Raw genomic sequence first — 16,654 nt, 5'->3', positions numbered from 1 at the left:
TAAATACTACCAAAAGCCATCTAGATTCAGTGCAATCCCTATCAAGATCACAGTAGCTTTTTTTTTTTTTAAAGTAGAAAAAACACTCCTAAAATTTATATGGACCACAAAAGAGTCAGAGTAGCCAAAGAATTCCTGTGAAGAACAAAGCAGGAGGGATCACACTTCCTGATATCAAGCTGTAGTCACCAAAACGGGATGGTACTGGCATAAACACAGAGACCAATGTAACAGAATTGAAAGCCCAGAAATAAACTGAAGCATATACAGTTGACCAATATTTGGCAAAGGAGCCAAGAATACCCAATGGAGAAAAGATAGTCTCTTTAATAAATGGCGCTGGGATAATTGGATATTCACATGTAAAAGAAGGAAACTGGATCCATATCTTATATCACTCACAAAAATTAACTCAAGATGGGTTAAAGATTTTCATGTAAAATCTGAAGCCATGAAAGTCCTGGAATAAAACATAAGAATAAAGCTCCTTGATATGGGTCTTGGTAATGACTTTTTGGATATGACACCTAAAGTACAAACAACAAAATAAAAATATGCAAATGGGATTACATCAAACTTAAAAGCTTCCATACAGCAAAAGAAATCATCTACACAGAAGAAAAAAAAACAGACAACTTACAGAATGGGAAAATATATTTGCAAACCATGTATCTGATAAGAGGTCACTGTCCAAAATATATAAAGAACTCCTACAACTTGATAACAACAAAAAAATTTAAAAATGGTCAAAGGGCCTGAATAGACAAAAGGCCAACCAACAAGTACATGTATGAATACACGTCACTAGTCATTAGGGAAATGCAAATTAAAACCACATTGAGATTACTTCACACCTGTTAGAATGGCCATCATCAAAAAGACTAAGAGATAACATTTGTCATGGATATGGAGAAAAGGGAACCCTTGTGCATTGTTGGTGGAATTATAAATTGGTACAACTACTGTGGAAAACTGAGTAAAGGATCCTCAAAAAATCAAAACTAGAACTACCAGATGATCCAGTAATTTCACTTTTGGTAATATATCTGAAGGAAATGAATATATTAAATCAAAAAGCTATCTGTAGCCCCATCGTTCGTAGCATTAGCCAAGATATAGAAACATGTCCTTCATTGGATGAAGGGATAATGGAACGTTATTCAGCCATTAAAAAATGAGGAAATCCTATCATTTGCAACAACATAGGCGGACCTTGAAGGCATTATGCTAAGTGAAATAAGTCAGACAGAGAATGACAAATACTGTATGATCTCACTTATATGTGAAATCTCAAAAACAACACCAAAATAAGAAACACCAAACTCATAGAAAGAGATGAGACCTGTGATCACCAGGGGCAGAGGGTAGGGAGATGGGGAATTGGAGGAAAGTGAGAAAAGGTACAAAGTTTTAGCTATAAGATAAATAGGTACTCTAAGGATGTAATGTACAACACAATGACTATAACACTGCTATGCAATATATAGAAGTTGTTGAGAGTAAATCCTAAGAGTTCTCATCTTAAGGGGATTTTTTTCCTTTTTTTAAATGTATCTATATGAAAAAAATGTGGTCATGTTAGCTAAACCTATTGTGATAATTATATCATAATATATGTAAATCAAGCCATCATGCTATACACCTTAAACTTGTATGCCAATTATTTGCAGTAAAACTAGAAAAAAAAAGATAAGTTATGTGTTTATGTGGGGACTTGAATGTCACTATGTCTCATGAAATTATTTTATTCATACTTGAAGTGAATCCTATCCTAAGAGACTTGGAAAAGACACAGGCATCTTTTGTTGATGTCAAATTTAAAGGTTAAAGTATTCTTGTTGATGCAAAAAATAAAAATAAAAATAAAAACAAAGAAGGAGAAGAAGAACAAGAGCAAGAACTACTACAGGGCAAATACCTAAGAGAAGATGGGAATCAAGAGACATAAGCCCTGTGTCTTCTAGGGGATGCATTTCACCAGAAGCATCTGTATAGAATAGGCAGCTGTCTGACAGTTAACAAAGTAGACAGAGAGGGTGAGCACAGCTTTCAATAAAGTAACAGTTCTAGTGAGACAAGAGTTAAAGTTCATGGCCTGCCCTAGGAGGAGGACTCCATAGGCCAGGCACACCACTCTTACCTTGAGTTAGATCCACTCTATGAGTGAGGGTAAACCATAAATGAAACAGTCCTAAAATGGCCTAAAGCCCCACTTAGAATTATCTGAAACTGTGATTAAAGTATTTCAGAGTATTTTTCTAGCTGCCTACTATTGGCAAATCCTCTCTGGACAAAAATAATATATATGCAGGCTCAAACTATCACTAAAGTTTGCTGTATATAGTATCTGGCAAGCAACCCCAAATAACCAGCCATATGATGAAATAGGACAACATGACCAAAAACCAAGGTAAATCAACCGCACGCAACAGAAATGGACTCATTGGAATTTAGAGAAAAGCTTAAAATAACAACTTGAGAAGCTTCTACTTTGGGAAAATGGAGCGGTTGTACTTTTTTTATATTTTTCTTGGTAATTACAATTAAAAATCTAGAACTATCTATAAACTATAAGAAGACTCAGAAAGAATCTTAGAAAGAAGAAGACAAACTAGCTCAAGATCTCAGGACCCAAGGAGCAACATGGTGGAAGTTCTCTGGGTTATCTTTTTGCCTTAAAAACCTTGTATTGGAGCTGAAGTAAACTGCAATCCAGAAATGCCAGTAGGCACATACAAAAAAAAAATACATACCTGGACCAGGAAAGAGGAAGGCATAGGAAAACCTTCAGACAAACCTCCCATACTACAGCCAGAAACCACATAAAAAATTGTGATCCCACTCTCAGCAAAGACCCATTGGAGAGCCCAGACTTTCATCCTTGCCAAGCTGTAATAAGGTTCCTGAACACTCCTTGTGGAATGGTGTCAGAGAGGCCAAGTAGGAAACTAGGATTTCCTTCCCACCAGGAGGTAACAAGCACCCCACCACTACAGCCACAGTGTCAGAGACCATGTGGGAATTTGGACTTCCTGCCCACCTAGCAGTAAAATGGTTTTACACTCTCTCCCCACCAGTATGGCATCAGAGAAGGCCTAGTAGAGTCAGGATTTTCACCATTGCCCAGCAGTTACAAGGCCACCCCTACCACAGTATCGGTGGAGAAGATGTGGGAAGCTGGAAGTTCTAGCACTAACAAAGTATCAACAGAGGCTAGTTTATCTTCACACAAAACTTGTAAATGAATGTTTATGGCAGCTTTATTCATAACATCCCAAAATGAAAACAACCCAGATGTCCTTCAACAGGTAAACAAACTGCTAATCCATGTCATGGAATACTACCCAGCAATAAAAAGGAATGAGCTATTGATATAACAACCTGGATGAAAACTACAGAAAATTATACTGAATAGAAAAAAGCCAGTCTCAAAAGGTTATATACTGTGTGATTCCATTTATATAACATTCTTAAAGTGATAAAATCATAGAAATTGGGAACAGATTAGTAGTTTCTGGGGGAGAAAGAATGAGATGGCAGGGAATTGGGTGTAGCTATAAAACAGCAACATGAGTGATCCTTATGTAACTTCATTGCATCAATGTCAGTATCTTGGTTGTGATACTGTACTATCATTTTGCAAGATCCCATTATGAGACATTTCAGGAAACTAGACAAAGGGAATAACAATCTTTCTGAATTATTTCAGACAACTGCATGTGAACGTACAATTATCTTAAAATAAAAAAATCTATACTTAATATGTACATATAAATAAAAATATTTTGTCAGAGCACCAAAGCATACAAAAAATAACCTAAGTGAAAATTCTGTAACTGAAAAAATAAAATAACTGAAATTAAGAAATCAGTGGGTGGTATTAATAGCATTATAGATACAGCTGAGGAAATAATTAGTGAACTGGAAGACAGATCAGAAGAAAATATCCACAGTGAAGCACAAGGAAACAAAGATGGAGAATACAAAAGATGGACTAAGAGCCATAGAGAATACAGTGAGTAGGTTTCACAAACATATTAGTTGCAGTTTGAGAAAAAAGGAGAGAGAAAATAGGGGAGTAGCAATATTAAGAATTTTCCAATATTGGAAAAAAGACATAAGTCCAAGAAACTTAAGATATACACAAACTCCATGGAGAAGCAAAAAAGAAAATAAATTCTAGGTACACCATAGTAAAATTGATGAAAACAAAGGCAAAGGCAAAGAAAACATAAGCAGCCAGAGGTGGGAAAGAGGAGGGAGATAAGAGATATCTTTGGAGATATCTCCAAAGGAGCCAAAATGAAACTGACAGGTAAATTCTTAGCATAAATAGAAGCTAGAGGTTAATGATATCTTCAAAGTACTGAAAGAAAATAGGCTACAATGTACAGTATTCAAAAATGAAGGTGAAATAAAGACTTTTTCAGACAAAAAAAAAAAAAAATGGAGCAAATATGCTACCAGCAGATAGCACTGAAGAATTAAGCCAGAAGCAAAATGATCCCAGATTAAGTTTGAAGATACAGGAGGAAATAAAAAGTAATAGAAATGGCAAATAACGTGAAAAAATCCTCTACATCATATGTCATCAGAGAAATGCAATTAAACAGCAAGCTATCACTACACACCTGTTAGAAAATCAAAATCTAGAACATTGACAACACCAAATGTTAGCAAGGATGTGGAGCAATAAGAACTTGCATTTCATTGCTGGTGGGAATGCAAAATGAGACAGCCAATTTGGAAGACAGTTTGGTAGTTTCTAACAAAACTAAACATACTCTTACCATATGATCCAGCAGTCATACTTTGTTATATTGTTTTGATCATCAGAGAGAAGAGGGGGTAGTCATTAGATAGTGCTAGGACAGTAGTTACTTACACAGTTGTAAGTATTAGTTTCCTTTGATGCTGTAACATATCCCTACAACAAACTTCATGGCTTAACACCACATAAATTTATTATCTAGTCCCCTGGAGGTCAGAGGTCCAAAATGGGTTTCACTGGGCTACAGTCAGGTATTTTCAGGGCTGCGTTTTTTCTGGGGGCTCCAAGTGATAATCCATTTCTTTATCTTTGACAGCTTCTGGAGGGAACCTGCATCCTTTGGCTCATGACTCCTTCCTCAGTCTTCAAAGCCAGCAGCATAGCATCTTTAAATCTTTCTGTAATTTTGACTTCCTTTCTGCCTTCCTCTTCCTCTTTAAAGGATCCTTGAAATTACCTTGAGCCCTCTGGATAATCCAGGATTCTCTCCTTATTTTAAAGTCAGCAGATTAGAACATTTAATTATATCTGCAACCTTAATTTCTTTTTTCCATGTAACATAATGTATGTATAGGTTTTGGGGATTAGAATATGGACATCTTTGGTGAACCATTCTTCTGACTACTACACAAAAAAAAAAATAAAAATCTGAACCCCTGCTTTACAACAAACACAAAAATCAATTCAGAGTGGATTAAAACCTTAACTATGAAAGTCAGTACTATAATACTTTCAGAAAATAGTATTGAAGAATATCTTTCTGACATTGAGGGAGGGCGTGTCTCAAACTAAATATGAACCTGGAAATCTTACAATAAAAGATTGAAAATTCAATTACGTTAATATTAAGAACTGTTTTCAGAAGAGTGGAAGTGTCCACTGTTAGAAACTAATTGGAAGCCCTATAACTGAAAAAAGACTAGTAGTGAAAATACGTAAAGAATTCCTACAAATTTGTGGAAAAATTAACCTATGATAAAGAAAAATAGTGAAAAGACTTGATTACTCAGTTCACAAACATGACACTCAGCTGGCTAATGAACATTGGGTAAGGTGCTCAATATTAATTAGTAACCAAGATCATGTAAAATGAAACCACAATAGGATATTATCTTTATAACCATGTGATATTGTGATTTGTAGCAAGAAATATACATTTGGTCTTCATCCCTGTTCCTGGCACAGAACTCCTCAAACCCTTATAAATTCTTAAGTGATATGGGCTCTTAGAGCATCTTTTGATCTAATGAAGTAATTCTGGGTAAGCTCCTGGATGGCTCCTGGCTTGGGGCTGGTCACCAGAAAGAACAAACCATGATTAGAAGTTTGAGGCCTCCGCCCCTTCTTCAGAAAGGAAAAGGGGGCTGGAAATTGAATTAATAATTGACCATGCCTATGTGATGAAACCTCCACAAGAATCCCAATAGTATGGCACGTGGAGAGCTTTTAGGTTGGTAAACACAATGCCCACCTACCAGGAAAGCGACACACTCCATCTCCACCGGAACAGAAGTTCTTATGCTTGGAACCCTCCCAGATCTTGTCCTATGCACCTCTTCATCTGGCTGTCCATCTGTATTCTTTATCTTATCCTTTAATAAACTGGGAAATGTGTTTCCTTGAGTTCTGTGAACTGTTCTACCAAATAACTAAATGTAAAGGGGAGGGGAAGGTCAGTTTTTTGTCAGGTTGGACAGACTGTGTGTAACCTGGGGAACTAGTCCTTGCAGTTGGCATCTGAGGTGGGAAGGCAATCCCCTTACCTTGTGGGATCAGTGCTGTCTCTAGGTAGACGGTACCAGAGTTGAGCTGATGTGTAGAATACCCAGCTGGTGTCACAGAATTGCTGGGTGTGGGGAAACGCCACATGTCTGGTGTCAGAAGTGTTGTGAGTATGCTAGTCGTCAGAAGTGTGAGAGGAAAGAAGAAACACAGAAGGAGGATTGAGGTTTTTCCAATTCGAACCATTAAATAGGCAGAAATTTAGAAGATTGCTAATAACAAATGATCGCAAAAATGCAGAGCAACTAGAACCATCCATTGCTGGTGAGAGAAAAAAAAAATTAGTTTATTCCTTTGGAAAACAAGTTAGCGTTGCCTAATAAGGTTGAAAATGCCTAGTTGCCTAGTTAGTTTTACCTACAAAACTTGAGAATACTTTGTCTCAGCAGTTCCATGCCTATGTGTATATCCTAGAAGCTCTTCCACATGTATTCCCAGAGACTTATACAAGAATAATCCATAGCAGCAATGTTTATAAGAGCCAAAATCTAGGAACTTTAGTTCATTAATAAAAAAATGGATAAATTCTAGTAGAATAATACTATGCCAAAGTAAAAATACATGAATAACAACTGCATGCATCAGTGTAGACAAATTTTGTTCATATAAAAGTCACAGGAAAAACTTGAAGATGGTTCCATTTATACAATTTGAACAAGCACAACTGTATAACTGTTTAGGAGTATAAATATATGGCAAACAAGAAAAATGTAAGAATGGTAAATACAAGCAAGATTCAGTATTTTAGTTTCCTATGGGGGGGCATTTGACTATATACAGCATGGTGGCTATAGTTAATAATATTGTATTGCATACTTGAAAGTTGCTAAGAGAGTAAATCTGAAAAGTTCTCATCATCAGGAAAAAAACAAACAAACTGTTTTTGTAACTATGTATGGTGCATGTTAACTGGGCATGTGATCATTTCACAGTGTATACAAAAATCACATTATTATGTTGTATACCTGAAGCTAATATAATGTTTATATATCAATTATACCTCAAGTTTTTTAAAAAAGTGTGAACACTAAAGGCAGAAAATAAGATTACCTAATTACATCTTTCTAATTTTGCTTAATTTGTTTTCCTTGTTAGCTAAAGTAGTTTTCAAGTGATATACTCTTAGAATATCTGAAACATTATTTTAAAAGTTTAATTGTTCATAGCCTAAAGTTAGAACTGAACTGTTTCATGGACTTAAATATAGCATTTTTACTCTGTTAATTTTAATTGTGATTGAGCATTTAACATTTGTCTTCAAATTCAATAATTATAGAAAACTCTTCATTTTATAATAAGTCCTTATCTGGAAACTTTCTAAGAGGAATAAAATACCAAAGGAGTTTCATGATGTAAAAATCTCTTCAAACACTTGGAAAGAGAGCAGGAAAATATATACACTTTACTCAGTTATTATTTCATGATCAATATGGTATCAGCTATATAATAAATATTGTAATTTTTGATACCTATAATTGTTGTATTACCTAGTTTAATTTTTATTTTTGTTTTGCTGTAATCAAATAAAAAAGTTATAAACCAGATCATGAAAACTGGCTCACAAAATTAAAACTAATTACTTAATCCATTATGTGTGGCCAAATTGAAGTTAGGAAGTCTGTATCTTTTAAATTTAAGAGTAGTTTGAAGATTTTCAGAGTTCCCTTAACCAGTCTCCATTTTCAGCAAAATGTGGATCTCAAGTATTTCAGTATGTATTAGCATAAAAAAGGCACAAAATAATTAATTTTAGAAGTATTTTGTAGTGATAGAGAAACTGGATTTTGTCAGTTTCTGTCCTGCATGTGCTTGTTTTCACTTATTTGGTATACATCTACTTCACATTTTCCTAAAATTTCCTACACTAATTTTGTTTCTTTGGGGAGTGCTACATGTAAACCATGTTCTTACAATTGTATTTTTGGAAAAGCATGTGGGTGGTGTTGGATTCACTTGAGTAGAATTTTAATTAGATCTACTGCATTCACTTTTATTAAAAGAAAGAATACTAATTCCTTTTTAGCATGCTGACCATGCTTTATTCTGACAGAGGGCCCCCTTTTAATTTGTTCTTGAAGTTCCATAATTTGTCTTTCAGAAACAGTCATGTCACTTTTCTAACTTCAAAATGTTTGATAATTCCTTTTCTTTGTACTCAAAAACTAAAATATCCTTATTATGGCATTCAAGGCCATTTCTGATCTGTCACTAAGATCCTTTGCAGCCTAATCCATCACCCCATTTTCCCTCCTCTGTACTCCAAGAAGCTGTCCATGCAGAATGTCCTGGTACACTGGCTTATTCATCATTTCCCATGCAATTAATTTTATGCCTTGTATGCTTCCTTGGAGCTCCTCTATCTACGTGGAATATTCTCCTCATTTCTGCCACCCCTTCCTTCCACAACCTCTGGCAGGTGGAATCTAGGCATTCTTTAAAACCCAGGTTAGACAACCTCTCTGATACTTTTCTTTTCTCTTTCTCACCCTCTTCTCTTCTGCCATAGGACTTAATCTGTGACTTACTGCTCTGATTGAACCTGACAGTACAATTAATTGTTTGTGTCTGCTCCTCTACCCCCTAGTGAGTTCCATGATGGCCAGTTTTCATTTTTATTAAATGAAATGATGTGTCATAAGAGCACATGTGGTTAAGAACACAGATTCTGAAAATCCTTTGGGGACTCCATATTCCCATTCAACTATCTTTTATCTGTTCTTTACTGAAAAAGTCCTTTGAAACTTCTTTCCCTTTTATTCTTGAATTCCAGTCAGATTTTACTTCCATCAGTCCATCAAATCACCCTGGCAGGGGCACTAATGACCCCATGTTTCTAAATTACATGGTCACCCACAACTATATGGTCAGCTAATCTTCACAAAGCATGAAGAATTCCAATGAAAAAACACAGTCCCTTCAACAAGAGGTGTTGGGAAAACTGGATGGTGACACACAGAAAAATGACACTGGACCACTTTCTTACACCTTACACAAAAATAAATTCAATGGATGAAAGACCTAAATGTGAGACAGGAAACTACCAAAATCCTAGAGGAGTATACAGGCAGCAACCTCTTTGACCTCACCCGTAGCAGTTTCTTACTAGACATGTTGCTGAAGGCAAGGGAAACAAAAGCAAACATGAACTGTTGGGACCTCATCAAAATAAAAAGCTTCTGCACAGCAAAGGAAGCAATCAGCAAAACTAAAAGGCAACCTACATAATGGGAGAAGATATTTGCAAATGACATATCTGATAAAGGGTTAATATCCAAAATCTATAAAGAACTTATCAAGCTCAACACCCAAAAATCAAATAACCCGGTTAAGAAATGGGCAGACATGAATAGACACTTTCCCAAAGAAGACATCCAGATGGCCAATAGACACATGCAAAGATACTCAACATCACTCTCACATTGAGTAGATACAGTCCTTCAACAACTGTGTAGTCTCTACCATCAAAATATGTCTAAAATTCTACCACTTTTCACCATCCTCAGGGTCACTACTCTGGTCTAAACTTCTCCTCTAGATTATTGTAATAAGTTCCTAATTGCTCTTCCTGCTTTTATTTTCACCACCTGTAATATGTAAGATGTACCTATCTATTATATCTGTTATACTTAAGATACATAACTATGTTTTGGATCTGATAATTACACAAAAACTCATAAAACATACAAGTTTTGTTTTCTGGAACCTATACCTATTCAAACAACTATTATTTCAAAGCAGTGATGAAATAACACAAGTGGAAAAAGGATACGGGCTGTGGAAAGTCAAAACTAGAAAACATGATATTAGTGATGTTACCAAAAAGAATACATAATTTGAGCTTAGTCATATAAGATGGCTGTAGCTTAACTAAGCAGAAGATGAGAGTGGAAAACCTTATAATCCATTAGGAAGTGAGTGAATGAGCAAATGCACCAAGACATAAATATGGAGAATAGTCTGAAACAATGAGTAGAGAAAACTGAATTCTGGATTATAATGGGAAAATGTGGGTGTAGCCAGAAAATAGTAAACCCTGATTGCTTAATTAAGGAGTTTCAAATTTACCCCAAGAAATGGCAGGTATATTGAAATTTTGGGGGGTGGGGAAGTAATACATAAAAATGTTCCTCTAAGAAACTATCGTGAAAATATAGGCAGCAAGGAAGGAGACAGACTTCAATCTTAAAGGACATGAAGACTAATAAGTGGAATTGAGGTGGCCATCTAGAAATGGAGCTGCAAGAATATATTTGAGATATATTTCAAAGGAAGAATTCAAAGTTCAAAGGAACTTCATGTCTGATTAATCAGAGGGATTAATATTTATATTGCCAAGAGTAAATGAGCTTTTATTCATTGATTTTGATAACTTGGAAGTGGTGAATTTTTTATTCCCTAGATTTTTATATTTTACCTCAGTTGCAACCCAAATTATGTGATGTGATAGTCTCACATTTCATTATTTAAATTCAAAACCATCTCATGATATTTTGTTTAAACTGTAGTGAAAATCTGCAGGGCATAAATGAGATCAAGTCAGACCCAACTCAGCATATGGTGTTTTAATGGCTGGCATTGAAGGAGTTCTCTTTGCATAGCTGTTGAATTATCGCCACCATTAGCAGGTGTTGCAATGAAATATGAACTGTAATGTTGCCAATAAAATTAAGTGTGTTTTATAGCATAATGGAAACTTTTGAAAGACCTATAGTTTCCTTTAAAAATTAAGCTTTTTAATACTGTTGATAAGTTATTTCTCATATATTGTCTTCCTAATACTGTTTCCCACTACTGTGTGTTGAAGGAATTCTCAGAAGCAGATCTTAAACACTTTATAATATGGAACCTAAAAATGTTTATAAAAATATTAACACACTTTTATCAAATCTGAAGCTTGTGCCATGTACACACAGAAGGTATTTAAAAATATTTCATGATTTAATTTGCAGTCATCTATAATTTAAACTGGAAAAACTAAAAAGTGATTTACTTTTGTTTTGCAGTGATCGGCATGTTGGTAAAATTTATTCCAAATCCTCTTCCTTTCTGGACTATGCCAGAAAGTCTCTAAAGAAGCTTGGGTTAGATGAGTCCAAGGTCAGTATATGATTGCTGTTTTTATTAAAAACAAACAAACAAACAAACAGGGGCGCCTGGGTGGCGCAGTTGGTTAAGCGTCCGACTTCAGCCAGGTCACGATCTTGCGGTCCGTGAGTTCCAGCCCCGCATCAGGCTCTGGGCTGATGGCTCGGAGCCTGGAGCCTGTTTCCGATTCTGTGTCTCCCTCTCTCTCTGCCCCTCCCCCGTTCATGCTCTGTTTCTCTCTGTCCCAAAAATAAATAAAAAATAAAAAACGTTGAAAAAAAAAAAAACACACAAAACAGAAGAACTTCTATGGAATAATGAATTGAGATGATACAAAATAATTTGCCTTCTACTTTCCTCCCATTTGTGAAAAACATCTACATTACATTGAAACCATACCACCATTTCCTTTATTCCAGTTCACCTTTCCAGTCAATGTGGGTGCTTTGCTGTTGTACATCTGTTGAGAGATTCCCCCTTTAGGTTTATTCAGGTAATATGTATTAATTCTCAAATCAAAAACAGAGTTAAAAACAAGATAACAGAACAGGGAATTATAAGTAAGGTAAGAGTAATGAGACAAAAAACTGCATTTATTTAAAGATTGTATAATTAGTTAAAATTAAAAATCTTAAATTCTAAAAGCCTTTGAATGGGAGAATCCTGGAAAGTATAACATCATAGGCCGCCCAAGCTAATAATTGAGAGTTTGATGTCAAACATAAAGTGGTAAGCTGGTTGGCTAGTACTAATAAATATTCTAACACTGAGAAAAAAAATAAACTCTCAATTCAAATGCGTTATTGAGTAAAATATTAAGTTGAACTTGGATCACTCTGGTATTTTGAATTGATTATAAATGGAAATAAAGAATAAAATAGCTGTTTAAAGGAATGAAATGGATTTCTTGAAAAGGTGGTACAGATATGATTATATTGTATCAAAGCTAAAAAGTATTGTTATTTATTCTACCAGTTGTTCATTTACTCCCCAGTTACTTTATTATTTAAAGCCATTAGACTGTTAATAATCAAACCCCTCCTCTATAAAATAACTGTTCAAAAGCACTTCTAACTCATGATTTAAGATCAAAGGAGGTAATATACATAAAATACTGAGCACAATGTTTTTACATAGTAAATGCAAACAGAAGTTTTAGTTCATTTAGTTTTTATATATAGTTTTATTATATGTTATAAATGTTATATATGTTAGTATACTTTTATATTAATATTATAATTAATAATATTGAGTTTTATGTATATTTTTTATTCTGATCTTTGTATATGTTCTACTAGTAATAACACAATTGATAATGACTCTTGTCAATATTTTATTTAGTCACCAAACAAAGGTCCTTCTAGTCTTACATAAATGAATGACAATAGATAATTTTTGTCCTAGTCATTTTATTTCTGGGTATTTATTTATTTATTTGTAATTCATTCTTGAGCGGGGGGAGGGGCAGAGGGAGAGAGAGAGAGAGAGAGAGAGAGAGAGAGAGAGAGAGAGAGAGAGAATCCCAAGCAGGCTCCGCACTGTCAGCACTGCCAACCATGGGGCTCAAATTCACGAACCATGAGATCATGACCTGAGTCAAAATGAAGAGTCCGACGCTTAACTAACTGAGCCACCCAGGTGCCCTTTATTTCTGAGTGGTTTTTTTTTAATGTTTTTGGGGCACCTGGGTGGCTCAGTGGGTTGAGCGTCTGACTTCGGCTCAGGTCATGATCTCACGGTCTGTGAGTTCGAGCCCCACGTCAGGCTCTGAGCTGTCAGCACAGAACCTGCTTCAGATTCTGTGTCTCCCTCTCTCTCTGCCATTGCCCCACTAATGCTCTGTGTCTCTCTCTCTCAAAAATAAATAAAGATTTTAAAAAGTGTTTTTAATAAATCAGACAGGTTTTCCTTCCAGTTAGTCTTACTTAGTGTATCTTTGTTCCATGTCTCAATTTTATGTCTTGCAGTAATGTCAAGCACACAAACCAAAGCGTTATTTTCACAGATGAAGAGCTAAGTTTTTACTTAAACTAAAAATATATTAAAAAATAAAAATAAAAAAATAAACTAAAAATATATTACCCTTTGCCAAAACTAAGTAGCAAAAATCCAGAAAGAATGTTACTTATCCTTGTTGATAGCTTTCTCTTCCCAGGTTTGTCTTTAATAATAACCGTAGTAAATGTTCCTTGATATGTTCCTTATTATATTACAGAAAGGAATATTAATAATAGCTAATAGTTACTAAGCACTTGTTATGTGGTAGTTATTATGCTAAGAACATCACAACATTATCTCATTTACTCTTCATAAAAACACTTATGGTAGATACTATAATTATTACGAATGTAAAGATCTAGAAAGAGAGGTGTCAAAAAAGAGAAGTCATTTTGCCAGAGTCAAAGCAATTAGTGGAGGTGGAACTTGAACACAGATTCAGCTAACGTCAAAACCTCAAGTGTTAACCGCCACTATACTGAGAAATGAAAGTAAAAAAAGAAACAAAGACTAATGTAGATAAGTATCACCATGTAAAATCAGTCTTAAATTATTCCTTGTATTAGTTAATAAAGGCAATAATAGTGTCCCACTGATTTTCTCCTAAAACTATTTAAGCTCATTAAGAACAAATATATCAGATAAAATGGGTTGGAAGATGAAAAGGAACAAGAAACCCAAGCTGGAGGACTTAGAGGGAAGAAGGTATAGAGCAAAACAGTAAGGTATTTAAAAGGATACACTGGTGAAAGGAAGCAAATAGATGAGTACATGTTTTGTGGGTGGGAGGTTGATTTTAATTTTAAGCAAGAGGAATGAGAAAGTTGTATCTGTCAGATCAGACTAATTGGAAAGGATAAACCAAAATTAGGTTTTTGATCCAGTACAAATTCCTATTATTTTTCTCCCACATAATCAAGTATTGATGCTCAAATTAAAGTTTTGACAGTAAGCACAATGAAAAGAGATTTGTGTATGGTTCCATTTTAAAAATGAAATGAATTTTCACATGAGAGTCTAAGCACTGAAAAGTATCAAAACAATTTAAGTTTAAAAAATTAAGGGGGGCCAGGATGGCTCAGTAGGTTAAGTGTCCGACTCTTGATCTCGACTCAGGTCATGATCTCACAGTTGTGGGATTGAGCCCTATGTTGGCTCCGCACTGGGTGTGGAGTCTGCTTACGACTCTCTCTCTTCGTCTCCCCCTCTCCCCTGCTGTCTCTCTCTCTCTCAAAATTTAAAAGAAAGTAAAAAAAAAGTTTAAGATATTAAATATACCATAATATCTAATAATTTATTGATAAACTTATATATATATAATTGGAAGTGTGAATGCATTGATGTTTTTCTAAACTTTTAAAGCAAATCTCTTCATATTCAAAACTATGTAAGCAAGTAAAGTGTCTAGAAAATCTCTTTTAACATGCTCTGGATACATTTTTAGTTATAAGAAATCATGTTAAATGTATGGAAGTAAACAGAAAACATTCCCAGACAAATTATCATTTCAAAGAAGACCAAAGCTGCATATGCTGGATATGTAGGTGGCTCATACACAGCTTAAAAGCTTAGCCCATAATTCCGATAGTCAGTTGTGAGAGACCCCATTGGCATTTTCTTAGAGCAGGATTTGGCAGCACTACTGACATTCGGGTAAGTCTTTGTTGTGGGGGGCTGTCCTGTGCCTTGAAGGATGTCTAGCAGTATCCCTGACCTCTACTCATTAAATGTCAGTGGTAGAACCCTAATGGTATAAAGAGTCTCTAGACATTCATTGCCAAAAATTCCCGGGGGGGGTGGGGCGGGCGGTGCAAAATCCTCACTTCTCACCACCCCCATTGAGGTCCACTGTGTCTGAGCATTTGTCAATTTGCAGTCATCTAACATTTCTATTATAAACCCCATATATTTTTTAAATGCATTTAGATGTTACACCGAGAAACATGAAGGAAAGTGGGGAAGAAGCAATGATTCTGTTCTTATATTTTGAACACGTTTTATTCAAAACAGTCCCCCCGCCTTGATCTCTCATTTTGTTTCACTCTAATCACTTATAGGTGATATAACTTCAGCCCAGTATAAAATATAGGTCTATTTAAGCAGAGTGTTTAGATTCCATAGTAAAGTTAAGCCTAACTCTGTAACTGCTCAAAACCGTAAATTGTGGCAGAACATCAGCTACAGTAAGTCTACTGTTTATAATTAATGAATTTCTTAGAATGAAACATTACAGTAAATTTCTTGTAGTGTTCAATTACTTCTTTATAAAAGAAGTATTTTAATAGGACTTTAAAACTGTTTAAAATATTAACATCCTAATGATTAGCTTTACCTAAATCTTAAAAAGATTAGGTATTCTCAAACTTTATCTTCTGTACCAAACTTGGGCGTCTCACCAAATTTCAGAAAATTTCAAAATTGCCTTTTTTTTTAATGTTTATTTATTTTTGAGAGAGAGAGAGAGAGAAAGAGGGGGTGGGGAGGGGCAGAGAGAGAGGAGACACAGAATCCAAAGCAGGCTCCAGGCTCCGAGCTATCAGTACAGAGTCTAACACAGGACTCATACTCACGAATCGCAAGACCATGATCTAAGCTGAAGTCGACACTTAACCGACTGAGCCACCCAGACACCCCTCAAAATTGTCTTTAAGTTTTCTCGATTTCTTCATGGTCCATAGCATTTTGCCTCCTTTTGTCAATTGACATTACTTTTCTGCCTTCCCGTCTCTCTCCCCCAGCTTATATTGCATGCACACAAATGCACAATTGCACACACACACTATATCTTTTGGATTTCAAAAGCATCAGTACTGGTATCATTTGCTAGACAAGGAATAAACTGGAGTATTTGTTTATGAGAAGAGAGAAGTAAAAGGAGCTTATGTTCTAGAGTTTGTGTGTTATATAATGAGTACAAAAATAAATGAAGTTAATTTCAGATACTGAAAAGTGGAGAAAAAGACAATAAAAACTGATGATTTGATGGGGATGGTGTAGTGTTGAATGGGCAGAGTTGAA

General features: G+C 35.2%; 1 protein-coding gene across 10 annotated transcripts in view; it reads left to right on the top strand.

The window, feature by feature from the left end:
• METTL25 (methyltransferase like 25) overlaps positions 1 to 16,654 on the top strand; it is a 155,748-nt gene that overhangs the window by 89,825 nt on the left and 49,269 nt on the right. For 8 of the 10 annotated variants that reach the window (XR_008419711.1, XR_008419712.1, XR_008419708.1 and 5 more), the window contains exon 9: positions 11,557 to 11,650. Coding sequence is in view for 4 of the 10 variants with exons in the window: in XM_053895816.1 (XP_053751791.1) it covers positions 11,557 to 11,650 (94 nt within the window). In the remaining 6 variants the exon portion in view is untranslated. Of the gene's footprint in view, positions 1 to 74; positions 4,448 to 5,087; positions 6,386 to 11,556; positions 11,651 to 16,654 lie in introns of those variants that run through there. The other 2 variants (XM_019455250.2, XM_019455249.2) reach the window with 2 other exon arrangements.

This window comes from Panthera pardus, unplaced genomic scaffold, assembly GCF_024362965.1.
Source record: "Panthera pardus isolate Hobbes unplaced genomic scaffold, ASM2436296v1 HiC_scaffold_6, whole genome shotgun sequence".
Lineage (NCBI taxonomy): Eukaryota > Metazoa > Chordata > Mammalia > Carnivora > Felidae > Panthera > Panthera pardus.
The sequence above is the reverse complement of the archived record's forward strand: the minus strand, read 5'-3'. Positions and strand labels throughout refer to the sequence as shown.